At 45.6% G+C, this 15,419-nt stretch overlaps 1 protein-coding gene across 2 annotated transcripts in view; it reads right to left on the bottom strand.

Annotated features, from left to right (window-relative positions):
- Positions 1 to 15,419, bottom strand: part of LOC135734576 (uncharacterized) — a 50,989-nt gene that overhangs the window by 14,771 nt on the left and 20,799 nt on the right. For both annotated transcript variants that reach the window (XM_073815897.1, XM_065253410.1), the window contains exons 4-5: positions 14,262 to 14,567; positions 812 to 922 (exon numbers count right to left, since the gene is read on the bottom strand). In XM_073815897.1, coding sequence (XP_073671998.1) covers positions 812 to 922; positions 14,262 to 14,567 — 417 coding nt within the window. The remainder of the gene's footprint in view (positions 1 to 811; positions 923 to 14,261; positions 14,568 to 15,419) is intronic.

Consider the following 15,419-nt stretch of genomic DNA (forward strand, 5'->3'; position numbering starts at 1 on the left):
CATACTCACAGGGGATAATCTGGAGAAGTGAGGAGATGGACATGCCTCATCAGTGTTTGACTTAGGCCTACCTTCCATTTGTTTCATTTAGCTAACATTGATTTCAGTTTTGAGTTTGCACTATGTTATTAAAGAGAGGTTTTATTAAGTTTTAAAGTGGCCAAGTCACAATAGGATGTTTAGAAATTAGTCTAATCACTTTATTCTTATATACTACATAATTGACAGACACCGTTCTGTGTATGTCAACAGATATCGATTGCCAAAGCCACTTTGCCTGAAATTATTCATAAATATCATATATTGTGTATTTAAGTTGTGTTTTTCCAAAAACTTCAAAATATGACTTATTCCAACAGTTTATTAGAGTGACAATATCTAAATAAACCTTAAATGAGTAATTGTGTATTTAATTTGTCTTGCTTTAATATAGCATTACAGTTCATAACATTAAAATATTTTGTTTTACTTCAGAAATCACCGGCACAATATACCAATTTTTACAATTTACTAACTTATTTTCCCTAAAGGCACAACTTACCCCGCACCAGGGACAAGTTGTGCCACAAGACCACTTTTTTCCCAAAAGCTATATTTCTGAAACAATTTATTTCAGATCCAAAGTTATTGTTCTCAGGGATGCACAACATCCTGAAATATATGTACATATATATGTATATCCTTAAGTTGAAGGCTTACTGTCATGGCTTCACTTTAAAGTCACTTTGAATAAAAACTGGCACAACTCAGTTAATAAATTTGATTTCTCTTTATATGAGGCTTCTTTGGTATGAGCCATCAGCAGACTTACCATCACTTCTCTTCCAGGAGAATCCAAAGCAGAGCAAGAAAACAAGTGTGAGTGAAATTATCATCATCGCCACTGAAGCCTTTGCTGATTTATTTAGTCCTGGATTTTGCACTGAAAAAGATTAGTTGAGTAAATTAATAAAAGAGTTTCATCTTTATTTCACAACTTAAAGATAAAGTATGTATTTTAATAAAATAGATAGTTCACCAAAAAATGAAAATTCTGTCATCATTTACCCTCATGTTGTTACAATTCTGTATATTCTGTAAAGTGTCTTTGTTATGCTAAACACAAAGAAAGACAAATACTATGGAAGTCAGTAGTGATGACAGAATTTAAATTTTTTGGTGAACTATATCTTTACATATTATTATAAACCTTTCTCCTATCCCAGTTTAAATATTGTTCTGTTTGACCATGGTTCAACCATGGGTTCAAGGTTTGGCTAGTTCAGTCAGCCGCTGCTTTTTTGGAGGCCTATGAAAAGCAAGTCATTGTAAGATCCCTATTTTCCCTAGTCTGCTGAGGACTGGGGAACATAAGGTCCAATTTCAAGGCCCAAATGAAACCTAAACGCAGGTGCAGACATCTGGAAAAGCCTTTCACTTTCTATACTAAAGAGATGATAGTGACTAATGGTATTTGTCATGCTTTTGAAATTGAATAGGACTGAGTTAATGCTTTGAAACTAGGCAACAGTTCCTGGGTTGCCATTCCATTATATCCCCAAAGTGTTCATTAGCACTGCAACTCAAGGCTTTGTGCAGATCAAAGTCAAGTGCAGTCAAGTGTTCAACAACATATTTAGCAGACCATTTCTTTAAAGAGCACCTATTATGCTTTTTTAAACATTCAACTTTTTGTGTAATATTGCTGTTTGAGCATGAAAAGGTCTCCAAAGTAACAAAGCACAAAGTCCACTCTGAAGGGAATTATTCTCTAGACAGGGGTAGGCAAGTTCTGTCCTGAGCCACAGTCCAAGAGTTTATCTCCAACCCCTTTGAAACACACCTGAACAAGATGGTCAATGTCTTGGATTGGAGCTAAACTCTTTAATATCCCACATTAAAACAGGGGATGAGGTGAGGCCTGTGCAACAATACTCTTTAAGGCTTCTGAATGACAGAGCAGGTCCGACTTTTTAGTACAATCTGGTATTGAATTATAGCCTGTATGTTTGATTATTTGTTAATGTTACTACTATTTACAGTTTCAATGAAAAATTTTGTGATTGCTGTTTGGTAACTGCTAACCAAGTTTATTTACTAAAAAATAATGGTGCTAAATAGCACTAAATTGGATTCACTTGCTCATTATCACAGGGGAACCACAAGTATAAGCCAAATCTTATTAGACAAACTTCTTCATTAAAAGTTACTATAGCAGACTTTAACTATGGAAATATTTTGGAATCTTGAATCATGTTTTGGAAATCTGTTTTGATGTAATCATATTTTTGCAATTACATGTAGGTTCTGCTAGTAGAAAAGGCATACTTTACCTTCAATCAAATACATTAAATGTTTCCTTTGTGGATTGCGTAATAAAGCACTTTATTTTGGTATTAATTACCAAAGAAATGGTGCTAGCAAGTGACAGCTATTGACTTCTTTTTTCGAGGGCACTCGATGCGAAGTTCATTGCAAAATGTAGGTAGCCCATAGCCCATCATGTGTGTGGTTCGTAATTTTAAAAGTGTTCTGCGTGTCAAATGACCAGTGATGGGAATAACGGCGTTATAAGTAATTGGCGTTAGTAACTGCGTTATTTGTTTCAGTAACGAGTAATCAAATAAATTACTGTTTCCCCCGTTATAACGCCGTTATCGTTACTGACATTAAAATGCTGCGCGTTACTAAAATTTATCTAACTGTAGTGATTTTCACCCGCGTATGCTCACTCTCTCAGCCAAACACTGATTTTCTCGTGTGTGTGTGTGTTGCGAGAAACATAACTGATGCTGATTGGTGTGTCTGTGTATTAGAGGGGGTGGGAGAACCACATAGCTGATAGTGATTGGCTTAGTCTCCAACGTTATCCAACCAAAGGCAGAGTTCACAAACAGGCACGCCCACTCGCACAGTCCGACTGAGTCTGAGCGAGGGAGCAGTGTAAAAAAGTCTGAGCAACTTTGTCACTTTGTCGCTAGATTTAGCAACTTTCTATCACTTTAGCGACTTTATAGGACAAATCTAGCTATCTTTTCTGACGTGGTTGGAGACATTTGTAGACTGACATGAAAATACGCGTCGTTTTCTCTTCTCAACGAGCAGCGGTGCTGCTGATGACTGTGCCCCATCTCAAAGCACTGACAGGCAGCCCGGTCATCGCGCATCAATCACTCCGAAAACACCGCCGACAGGGGGATGGCAAGTACAACAAGCTCAAAGGTAGCGATCGCAAACACGAAGTATAAAGCACTACTTTTCCATTGTTGAGGTGAAAGGCATTAATGTTTGTGTAATGTGCAACTTATGCCCATGAAGAAAAAGTCTCTCCACGTCTGTGGCAAGTAATTCTGATCTAATAAAGCACCTCAAATCGTCACATGCTGCCAAAAAATTTGTGATTTCTCTTTAGTATTCATTTTAGTCATTTAACATATTTAATTTGTAAGGGGTATTCAAGTTATTTGAAATATTAGATTTTTTAAGTAACGCAGTAATTACTTTTCCTGGTAATTAATTACTTTTATAATAATGTAACGCAGTTACTAACTCAGTTACTATTTTTGAGAAGTAATTAGTAACTATAACTAATTACTTTTTTAAAGTAACGTTCCCAACACTGCAAATGACCCTATGTGCATAACATGTCTTAAAGAAAATCAGACTTTTTCCATGTTTAAGTGCTATAATCGGGTCATGAAAAATAGCAACCCTGTAACTTTGTTTTGGTAAGGCTCTCTCTTCAAGCATGTGAATAAATAGGTCATTCGAATTTTGCTCCCCCCATGACGTATTAAGGGGTCTTATTATAATGATACCGTCCCTTCAATTGTGCTATCCAACCATGAACGGCCTCACGAGTGCGATAGACAGAGAGAAAGAATGACTGACAGCACAACGGGTTTGTATTACCTCAAACACAAAGAGGAGCCTACAATCTTATAATTTGTAGTTTTAATAATCTTTCTAAAGATTGAATTAATGTTCTAAAGGATTAACCTTACCGTAGTGCAAGAGAGAGAGCGAGTGAGTGAGTGAGTGAGAGAGAGCGAGTGAGTGAGAGAGAGCAAGTGAGCGAACGAACTAGAGAGAGAGAGACGCGACGGTTCGCTTTCAAGTATGTTGTTTAATATGTTTCTCTGAAGTTTATATGAATGAACGTCTCGGTTACGTATGTAACCCTCGTTCCCTGAAGGAAGGGAACGGAGACGTCACGTCGTGACCGACGAATTGGGAACTCGCTTAGAGAGACCAATCTGCTTCGTACTCTACTAAAACGCCAATGAACTTGCCATTGAGATATTTGCATAATGCTGGCGCCGCCCCGCCAGGTGCGTATATAAGCCACAGGTGCAAATATGGAAATTAGCTTCATTTCGCTGAGAAAGCCGGAAAGTGTGACTGGCCGATAAACAGCAGGGAGCAGCCCTGTGGCGACGGGACGTGACGTCTCCGTTCCCTTCCTTCAGGGAACGAGGGTTACATACGTAACCGAGACGTTCCCTTTCAGTCGGTCACTACGACGTCACGTCGTGACCGACGAATTGGGAATCCCTACCAAAACGCCACTGAGGGCTGACCTCTTCCAGTGTCTGCGTAAAGCCCTCTGGTTCCACTTAAGGATAAGGAGAATTAGGTTTTAAGGCAGAAGGCCGGGCACTAGATGTTCCTTTAACCCCACAGTAGTGCCAGCGACTGGGAAGCGCCCTATCGGAGCGGTATAGGGACGCTGCGGAAGCCACCGCCCCGTTAAGGGCTATTGGTGGGCGAAAGTCAACCGTAGTTGAGGTATAAATGACAGCCGTGGCTGTGTAAGCAAAGCAGTGCTCTGCTGAGGGAAACGTGGGCTAGTAGGATTAACCCCACGGAAAAATACTCACAAAGGAACCCGGTGGGACGCAATGTGGATGCCCGAGCCAAACACAGGTTCGCGAGGATGCAGCTAGTGAGAGGCTGGCACTGGATGCTCCGCAACATCAGGCTGCCAAGGCAGCGGAGGAAGGCAAAACAAATTATTACGCGTTTTTGCCTTGATGGCCTTCCATACTGAGCTCAGTTTGGAGCAGCAGTCGGAGGCTGCAAGCCGACCTGCGAGCCTATTCTCTGTGATTCCCCTAACGAGGAAAGGGCACGAGAGGAGACAGGCTCGACACGAACATTAAAATCTAATGAACGTATTAGGTGTCGCCCAACCAGCAGCTCTGCAGATGTCTGTTAGCGAGGAACCACGAGCGAGTGCCCAAAATGAGGCAACACTTCTAGTAGAGTGAGCTCTCAAATTAAATATACACGGAATGCCCTGCAGATTATAAGCAGGGGCGATAGTATCAACTATCCAATGAGACATCCTCTGCTTAGTGACAGCTTTCCCTCTCTGCTGACCACCATAACAAACAAAGAGCTGATCTGAGGTCCTAAGGCTTTGTGTGCGATCCACGTAGATGCGTAACGCTCGTACGGGGCATAATAAAGCCATGGTTGGGTCTGCCCTCCTCCGGGGGGCAGCGCCTGCAAGCTCACCACCTTATCTCTGAAGGGAGTGGTGGGAACTTTGGGCACATAGCCTGGTCTGGGTCTCAGTGAGACAGCAGGACCAAACTGAAGGCACGAATCGTCAACAGAGAATGCATGTAAATTCCTTACTCTCTTCACGGAGACCAATGCTAGCAGGGTCAGAGTTTTCATTGACAAAAACTTCAGACTCGCAGACTGCAAAGGCTCGAACGCGGAACCTGTAGTAGGGCTTCAGCACCATGGACAGGTCTCAGGAGGAATAGAGGGAGGGCGCGAGGGGTTTAGCCTGCGAGCGCCTCTTAAAATCTAATGACCAAATCATGACGCCAACTGATCTGCCGTTAATATGCGAGTGATGAGCAGAAATAGCAGCGATATCAACTTTAATGGTGGAGGGTGACAGCCTACCATCTAACCTATGTTAAAGATATATAAAAGCACAATGTTAAGCATTCTCTGGGGTCCTCGCGTTGCGAAGAGCACCAGGTGACGAAAAGGGTTTCATTTAAGCGCGTAAGCCCGTCTTGTGGACGGTGCTCGTACCGAGTCGATGGTGTTAGATACCGCTTGCGATAAATCACCTAAACCTTGCGCGCACTCAACGACCATACATGGAGATCCCACAGGTCGGGGCGCGGGTGCCATAATGTGCCCCTTCCTAAAGAAAGAAAGTCCTTCCTAGGGGAATTCGCCAGGGAGGGGCTGTCGCGAGGAGCATTAACTCTGAAAACCAATTCCTGGTCGTCCAGTACGGGGCGACTAACGAAAGGCTCTCCTCGTCCTGCCTGACTTTGCACAGTGTCTGTGCGATTAAGCTCACTGGAGTGAATGCGTATTTTCGCGTCCCCCGCGGCCAGCTGTGTGCCAACGCATCCACGCCGAGGCTGCCCTCGGTTAGTGAATAAAAACCGGCGACAGTGGGTATCGTGCGGCGACGCAAACAGATATATCTGCGCACGACCGAACTTCTTCCAAGTTAGCTGGACCGTCTGGGGGTGGAGTCGCCATTCACCGGGGCGCGCAGCTCGGGAAAGCGCGTCTGCCGCTGTATTGAGCGAACCCGGGATGTAAATGGCACGAAGGGACCTCAGATGCTTCTGACTCCAAAGGAGGAGATGACGAGCGAGATGCGACAGGTGACGAGAGCGCAAAAACCGCCTTAACGGTAAATAACGCAACAGTCGCAATGTTGTCGGTGTCGGCTAATACATCCTTCCCTCGCATCTCCATAGCGGAGCGTACAAGTCCCAGATATACAGCGCACCGCTCGCGGCAGTTGGGGTGCTATGCACACCCCTGAGACTGCAAGCCCGTCATACGTGGCTGCTCATCCCGTGCTGGGGATATTGTATGTGCTACAGAATGCCAGGAGACCCGACTCAGGGGCATATCTTGAATATCAGAAATGCTGGGTCTGCCACGGGGTAAAATTGAAATGACACGCAGGTGTAATGGTTACACAGTGTATGCCGTTGCGCCACGCTCTCCTCGAGACTCGATCGTAAAATCAATGCTGAAGCGGTCTCATATGAAGCAGCTCGAGCAGTGTCACAGCCGCAGCATGCTGTCATATGTCCAGGAGCTTCTGAAATTGTTTCAGAGGGACCGCGTACTTCCCTCGAATTAAACCGAGGCAAGTCAGAACTGACTGGTTGCGCGCTCTTGTAAAACACGCCAATAAATCGATCAAGTATATTTCCATACTGAGAAAAGGATCCTCTGCACGGGGCAAAGTTGCTCTTTTCCCAGCTGACCTGATGACTTAAACGAGCGAGATGCTGAAGCATTAAATCTCTGTGTTCGCGCACGTCTGCCAAGAACGAGCCATTATAGTTGACGTAAATATAAGCAGAATGCGAACAACGCTCTCTCTCTCTCGGAGATTTTAATGCCATGACTAGCACTTTCATGGAGACACGGGGAGAGAGAGACAGCTCGAATGGTGTACTTAGTATTAATATGCCCACCCCACGAACGCAGAGCGAAAAAACGGTCTAAGGCGAGGGGAGATGGACACAAAGTACACGTCTACAGGTCTAAGGCTGCAAACCGATTTGAATATTGAAATACGAGCCTCGGCTTATCATCCTAAAGGATCACATTTGTAGAACCGGTGCGTAAATAAATCGGTCGTAACCCACCGCGTATTTTGGGTAATATGAGATAAAGGCTGGAAAAACCTTATCATCATTCTCGGTAAGAGGGACCGGCTCGAAATGTCCTCCGCCAGCAGGACATCGACTTTTGCACGCAGTACATGTGCATTGGACGCTTTCACTATAGTGAAACGAATGCCCGAGAATTTGGGGGAGTGCCGGTAATTGTATTACGTAACCGAGGTGGATAGTGCGGAAAACCCAACGAGACGGGCTGGGAACTGAAGCGAAGCATCCCGGGACCGTACGAGGAGAATTAACGACACTACCGAAGTACCCGCGGTGGGGCAGCGAAGCGAGACAGGTGAGACTGCCGGTGCGTCTGCTGTGACAGCATAAACATCTACAGAATGTGTGTGTGTGTGACACTGACCTGAGCCCGCTGAGGATGACGGTCGTCTGGTCTCCTGCGCGGAGAGCGCAGACTCCGGAAAACACCCGCTGGCGATAGAGGAGAGGTAGGGTGAGCTGTTGTGCCCGCTCACGGCTCTCTCGATCCTCTGGAGACCTGGAGAGGGAAGAGGAAAGCACTCTTATGTGTGGTTAAGTGGGTACCGGCTGGACAGCCGGTGGAACAGATGCAAACCAATGATTTTCCACCCGACCCTCTACCGGGGGAAGGAGCGAATCACCGTCTCCTGAAGAGTGATCCTCTGTCACTCCGGGTCGCCCGTCTCTGGCCACAAACTCCCGATTTTCACGGGAAGCGGCTAAGCGGGCGGGGCGAGCTGCTGACGACCGGTTCCCCTGCGCTGCCGAGATGGGGTCCGAGGAGGAGAACAGAGGTGGCCGCCGCAGGACGCCGACGGCGAGAGGCAGACTGAGGAGCCGGCGTTGGTGGACCAAGGGCAGCTCTCATCCGCCGGGGCACGACCTAGGAGATCGCCTCAGTCTGCGCAGCGGAGCTGTACGAATCCCCGGGCTCGCCGAAGAGGCCGGTCTGTGAGACAGGAGCATTCATGAAGTTGTTCCGTCATATAAGCCAGACATAGCCAAAGGTGGCGATCTTGAACACTGTGGTGGACATCGCACAACTGAAGGTCGCGGCTTCCCTCGTATATCTCTAAAGCCTTCTTTTGGTGAACCTGCAGTACGTTAATGCGTGCAGGGCTGAAGCCGCGTCTCCGCATGCCTGATGGGCAGCGCCCGTAACCGGACGACTGTCTATACAAACACGGGAGGGAAGGGTTGGGTGGTCCCTCCAGGAACGCAGCTGCATCGCAACCCCCCGCTCAACTGAAGGGATCCCCCTTAGCGGCTCCGTTAGTGAGGGAGATGAGGGGTGAAGCTGAACGGCCGAGACGGCCGCAAATCACGTCAGCTCTTCGTGCCGTCGGGAAAGGCAGGCACAGGAGGTGAGGACCGTAGAGGCCCGGGCAGCACCGAAGTACCAATCATGTGGGCGGGACGGTTCGGGCGGAGAGGGATTAACCCCTCCAACTCTACCGTTTCCGCAGCTCGAGCGGGCACGGCCGCCATCTCCGGGACGACTCCGCCTCGGAGGGAAAAAATGGGCACCCCTCTGATGCTGTAGACGGGACCAGAAGGAGGTCCAATGGATTCGGCAGAAATCGCAGAACACGACTCTGCAGTCTCCACCGGAGCCTCAACCGGCTGAGGATGAGAAGGCTGGTAGGTGAAGGACGCATCCTCCGTCCTACTCAGCGTAGTGATGCGAAGAGCGTCCTGCGAGCGCTTGACAGCCGCACCATGGCGGCGTTCAGCACTGCAAAGGCGCGGACGCCGTTCCCGTAGAAACGACAGTCGTCTCCGCAATCCAAGAGGGTTATGCTCTCACAGAGAGAGCAAAAGCTCTCCACGAACGCAGCCTCGGAGTGCTCGATGCCATAGCACGAAGACAGCGCTCGTGACCGTCACTGGAATCCCTGTACTTCTCGCATCCAAGATCGCACGGAGGAAAAGCTATCCTGAAAAGGACGCTGATCTCCGAATATACGAGAGAGTGGCTGTCTTTAAAAACACACAGAGTTTCACGTATCACTCTTTAGGGAAATCACTCTTAGGTGCTCAGCTGATGATGCACACAGGGAGAGGCAACGCACACACTAAAAAAAGATGCAGAGCAGTGGAATACTGCGAGCGTCCGCTGTGTCAGTACTGCTTGTCTATCAACTTCAGCAACCGTTCCCAGAAGAGCAGAGAGTAGCTTCTCAGTAGCAGATAATGCCGGCTTTCGAAGCGAAAAAAGCTAATTTCCATATTTGCACCTGTGGCTTATATACGCACCTGGCGGGGCGGCGCCAGCATTATGCAAATATCTCAATGCCAAGTTCATTGGCGTTTTAGTAGAGTACGAAGCAGATTGGTCTCTCTAAGCGAGTTCCCAATTCGTCGGTCACGACGTGACGTCGTAGTGACCGACTGAAAGGGAACACAAGGATTAATGCACTGCACGAGACAGAGTGAGAGGACAACGCGTATTCACTATCATACACAATAAGCATAAATATGTTGTTTAATGTTTCTCTCAAGTTTCAAATGAATACGATGAGTTACAAGATAGAGAGTGAGAGACTGACAGAAATGCAAATGTGTTCAATATGTGTACACAATAAACTTAAACATGTAATTTGATCTGTTTTAAACGTGTTGTTTTATTACAGATCATTTAAATGTGCTCGTGTGGTCTGGTAAAAAAGTAAACTTCTAAGTGTTTGTGGACGTGTATTTTATTGTAACATGCTGAAAATCATTGTGCCTGTTTAAAACCTTGGCAGCATGAGACCTAAAAGTCTTTATTTTTATTCCACAATGTTCCCCATCTGCTGATAAACATGTATTTAGTATGCATAAAACAGATAATTGACTTTTTAAACTTGTTCAAATATATAATGCTTTATTTTGCACTACATAGCACTATAGCACCTCTGTAGAACCACAAGTGGTGCTAAAGCATAGTACCACTTATGATCCAACATAGCATAATGTGGTTCTACACAGGTGCTACATAGGTTTCCTTTCAGTCAGTCACTTCGACATCTCCTTCTGTTGAGAGTGTGCAGTTCGCCGTCTACACCGGTAGTTTCACTTAAACATATCAGCACTAAAGAGCTTTACCAAAGAGCAGGCACAAATTGACCTTGCGTCTTTTTAAAGCATTCTCTCGTGTCCAGAGGTGGTTTTACATCTATCTAAAGATGTCTTCCTGCCCTTGAGTTTCTGGATGCGGCAAGTATATGGGTCCCTTGGATGGTCATGATTGCTGCCTCACGTGCCTGGGCATTAAGCATGCTGAGGCGGCATTCATGGGCGGTTCATGATCCATTGCGGGAAGATGACTGCCATGGATCTGAGGAACAGCCTCGACTATGTAAAACAGGTTGGAGTCCCCATCCTGCTGCCTGGCACTGTTAAGGAAGCTAGTGCAGGGGGCAGGGTGGGTGACCTTCAGGGAGAGGGTGACCAGCAGAGACATTGGAGGAAAGGGCTGGTCCGTCAAACCCGGGACCACTCTTATCCTTTGGCTCTCCTAAGGATGACGGCATGTCTGTCGCAGCATCGGAGGGGGGGCATATTTTTTTAGCCAGTTTGGATGTGATGACCATATTATCTTGAGGGGTGGCAGTGGTTGGCTGGACGATTGGTTTCTTGGGGCCGCTTGCACTGGTCTTTAGTCTCCCCTTGCGGTGCCTTTATTCCACAAGGTATATGAGGAGCTGACAAGGTCATGGACAGCTTCTTTCGCCGCCCACAACCAGCCTTGCTCACCGTCATCCCTCACCACCCTTAATGGGGGAGCCGCTAAGGGCTTTATGGCTATCCCAACAGTGGAGCGGTCGGTTCCAATGCAGCTGTGTCCAGCCACTGCTGCCTCCTGAAGGGATAAACCAGCCCCTACTTCATAAAACCCTGGGGGGCCACCTACTGGCCAAAAAGTGTGTGAAAGTATGTTGCGTTTATTCAGACCCAAATCTAAGGCATGTATAAACACACGCGAGCGAGAGATGTGCAAGTAGGTGCGCAGAATAATATTTGCACGCGGAAAAGGGACGCTTCGTTCCATTTACATACCTAGCACGCTCAGAGCAGCCGATGCGCTGTCCAGAGCAGCGTGGCGACTCTACCCCCAGGTGGTCCACCATCTATGAGACACGCTTATTTGTTGAGGTGGAACCTGTTCGTCAAGTGGTGTTCTACTCTTTGAGAAGACCCCGTCAATGCCTGATCAGTGTCATGCTATCTTTTCTGCAGCATAGTTGGAGAGGACACTGAGACCCGGCCCGGCTACATGCCCAAGGTTCCCACCACTCCCTTCAGAGATCAGGTGGTGAGCCTGCAAGTGCAGCCCCCAGAGGAGGCAGACCCAGTCTTAGCTTTGCCGTGTCCCGTCCGCGCTCTGCGACTGTACGTGGACCGAACACAAAGTTTTAGGACCTCAGACCAGCTCTTTGTCTGTTTTGAAGGATAGCAGAAAGCGAAAAGCTGTCCCTAAGCAGATGATGTCACACTGGAGTGTGGATATAATTGCCCTGTTTAATGAAAAGCAGGGCATGCCATGTCTGCTCAAGCTAAGGGTGCGCACTACTAGAAGTATAGCGTCCTCTTGGGCATTGGCTCGTGGTGCCTCGCTGACAGGCATTTGTAGAGCTGCAGGCTGGGCAACACCTAACATGTTTACTAGATTATATAGTGTTTGTGTTGAGCCGATTCCCTCCTCTGTTCTCACCTCAAACCGGTAGAAACAGTGAGAGCCTCGGCTCATGTGTCGGCTTGCAGCACCAATGTTAAAGGTAGGGTTTCACATTTTTAAAAATGTTAACGGTAGCCGCCTAGCAATGAAATCATGATCCCACCCTCCAGTCAAATCGCCATCCAAAGTCACGCCTCTTTCAAAACACATGAACACGCACAGATCAGACGGTCAAATCTCATGTCTCATTCACCAGTGAGAAAACTTTGCAGTACAAAGTAAATAACATTTCCAAAATAACCAACACAAACAACTGGTTTACATTAGAATTAGTTAACTCTTTCCCCGCCATTGACGAGATATCTCGTCAATTAAGAGAAAACGCTTCCCCGCCAATGACGAGATTTTCCGTCTTTCCGCAATACCGCTATTATCCACCAGGTGGCGCCCTTCCGCAACTTTTTAAAACCGGAAGTATTGCCCTATGGCAAGCTGCTGCATGTCCGTGTCTGTTTTAAAGATCGCTCTGAATCGGATCTCTATGAAAAGTCCGTCACAAAAATGGAATTATCTCTGCTTTTTGCTCAAAATATGGTGTTTTTGCAAAAACCTACCCATATTCAAAAGCTGATTGCAAAAGAACCACTAAAGGTAGGATGAAACGGTTTTTTTTGTTTGAAAGCAGAGGGTCTGTTCTTTCATTTGGTATATTGTATGTTTATATATTTAAAGAAGAACATTTTCTGGAAGTCATTAAACTTTGGTGAAAATCATGAAAAATGCTGGCGTTGGCTGGCAACTTTTTTTAAAAACGCTGGCGGTGAAAGAGTTAAAGCACACTTTCGGTTGTGTAGACGTAGTAACTATATCATTACGCTAATCCGTAAACAAACACAAATTTCATAAGTAACACAATGTTTCATCAAAGTAGAATATCGGAATCCATCTCAGTACAAACATATCGCGTACCTTACCAAAATAAACAATGCAACGACCCTTTCAGACCCCCTGTGTTCTGGGTCCGGGCCTAATACAGACCCCGGAGCCCTCTCTTTGTTTAGGAGTGCTCCGGGCTCGGGCCAGATGCCGAGCCCTCTCCTCGGACAGCACGCCAAAAACGCATAACATTAATTCTATCTGACTTATTTGCAAGTGTGAACTCTTGAACCAGCATAACTAAAATTGTTTCAGGATCAAATGTGTTACCCTACCTTTAAGCAAAACCTATTTTAAGGCCTGGCGTCCATATCAGCAACCCCTGCAGAGGATCCCATATGTGTAATGTTCGTAAAGTAAAAACTTAGCCCACATTTTCCCCTCCGGTACCGGTGTAGTTTTATTGGAAAGCCACCCCAGAGACCTCAATATGCAGTAAGACCCTTGCAGTTATTCCATGTTGTAATTCGCCACCTAAGAAACAACTAAGGGATGTGGCTCCGCAGCATTCCCAGCTACCGCCGAGTGGGTGCGGTTCCCAGTGTTATCTAAGGTTACTCTAAGTGGGTTATACAGGAACAAGCAGTAACCTGCCTTCTCGGCACTGGAAGGGGCAGCATCTGTGGCACTTTGGTAGGATTCCCAATACGTCGGTCATCTCGGTTAAGTATGAAACCCTTGTTCCCTGAAGGAAGGGAATGGAGACATCACATCCCATCACCACAGCCGGCTGTACCATTGCTGAGTTGGCCGAGTGTCATATGCATCGCTTTTCAGTAAAAAGGCTAATTATGCAATGCACCTGCTGCTTATCGACGTGAAGTTTTTGTTCCCTTCCTTCAAAGAACGAAGTTTATACAGTATATGCAACCGAGACGTTCTGTAACATAGGTTCTACATATGTTCTGTTTTGCACTTAAAATGATTCCCCTATGATTACGAGCCAGTGAACCACTTTTAGTAGCACCATTTTTTGTTTGTTTTCTAATTATTGTATTTAAATCAAATACTCTTTTGCACAGTACCACGTGTGTCCATAGTGGATAGGTCAATGGTTCCAAAGGCAGGTTCTGGCACATGGGGCTGTTGGGCCACACACTGCACTTCTCCCCCTCTGTTCCTTTCTTCCAGACTTAAGGTGTGGTACTTATGTGTTCTGTACAATCCATACTCATTCTGTACAGCTGATGAATGCTCGTGAAGAACTTCTCCATTTTGGATCCATAGAACAGATACATTGTGAGGGAAGAAACCAGTGATCTCACAGGAGAGTGTGAGTGGAGAGGTGTGAGTAGCAGAGGGGACAGTAGATAGAGTGACCTTTGGAAGCACTGGAAAAAGATACATACATAATAAAACAGTTAAATAACTCAGAAGAGAGAATGTAAAACTACATAATGCCATGTGGGTAGGCACCACCATCTTTGCTGGATAGTGCTCTGCTAGTGTTATTGTTTTAGTAGCTGCCAGTTCATTGTTTTGTTTACATGAAGCATTGAAAGCTTGATAGAGACTAAATTGTTTGAAGAAAGAAAAAGAAAGTAGGCATGACCAGGACAAACTGAATGCCAACGTCAGGCAACAATGTTTGGAATTTGAATGTTACATAATTTGAATTACAAGAAAGAATTACAGAGTATCTTATTTTTGGATTTAGGGTTGAACTTTGTGCAAATATAAATTAAAAATATAAATCAAAATAAAAAATAAAACTTTATTTGTAACCAAGTAAGTAGTAAATAACTTTGAACTCAAACCTCAGGTGTAACAGTAAGTCTCAGACAGAACAGCAGTTCCTTTTCACATGCTACTGTACGTCTCTCTTCTAGGGATTTGAAGCATTTAAAGTGATTCTATTGTGCTCTTTTTCAAAGTACTGATTATGTTTTTGAGATGTAATGGAGTTTATCATGGTTTACTGTCTAGAAAACATAATTTTTTCCACATATTTTACTTTATTGCTGAATCATTGTCTAAGTCTGTCTCAAATGCTTTGGTAATTTTGGACTGTGAAACCCCTTTTTCTGAAATGCTTTGATTGGTCAAGCTAGACTAGTCTCTTGTGATTGGTCACTCACTTAGAGCATGTTTTGGAAATGTCCTGCCTCTTACCTTATATTGAGCTTACCAGGAAGCATACGCTCTAGCTTCTCTGATGTATACAATGGCATAAGCCCACACTT

This window comes from Paramisgurnus dabryanus, chromosome 1, assembly GCF_030506205.2.
Source record: "Paramisgurnus dabryanus chromosome 1, PD_genome_1.1, whole genome shotgun sequence".
NCBI lineage: Eukaryota > Metazoa > Chordata > Actinopteri > Cypriniformes > Cobitidae > Paramisgurnus > Paramisgurnus dabryanus.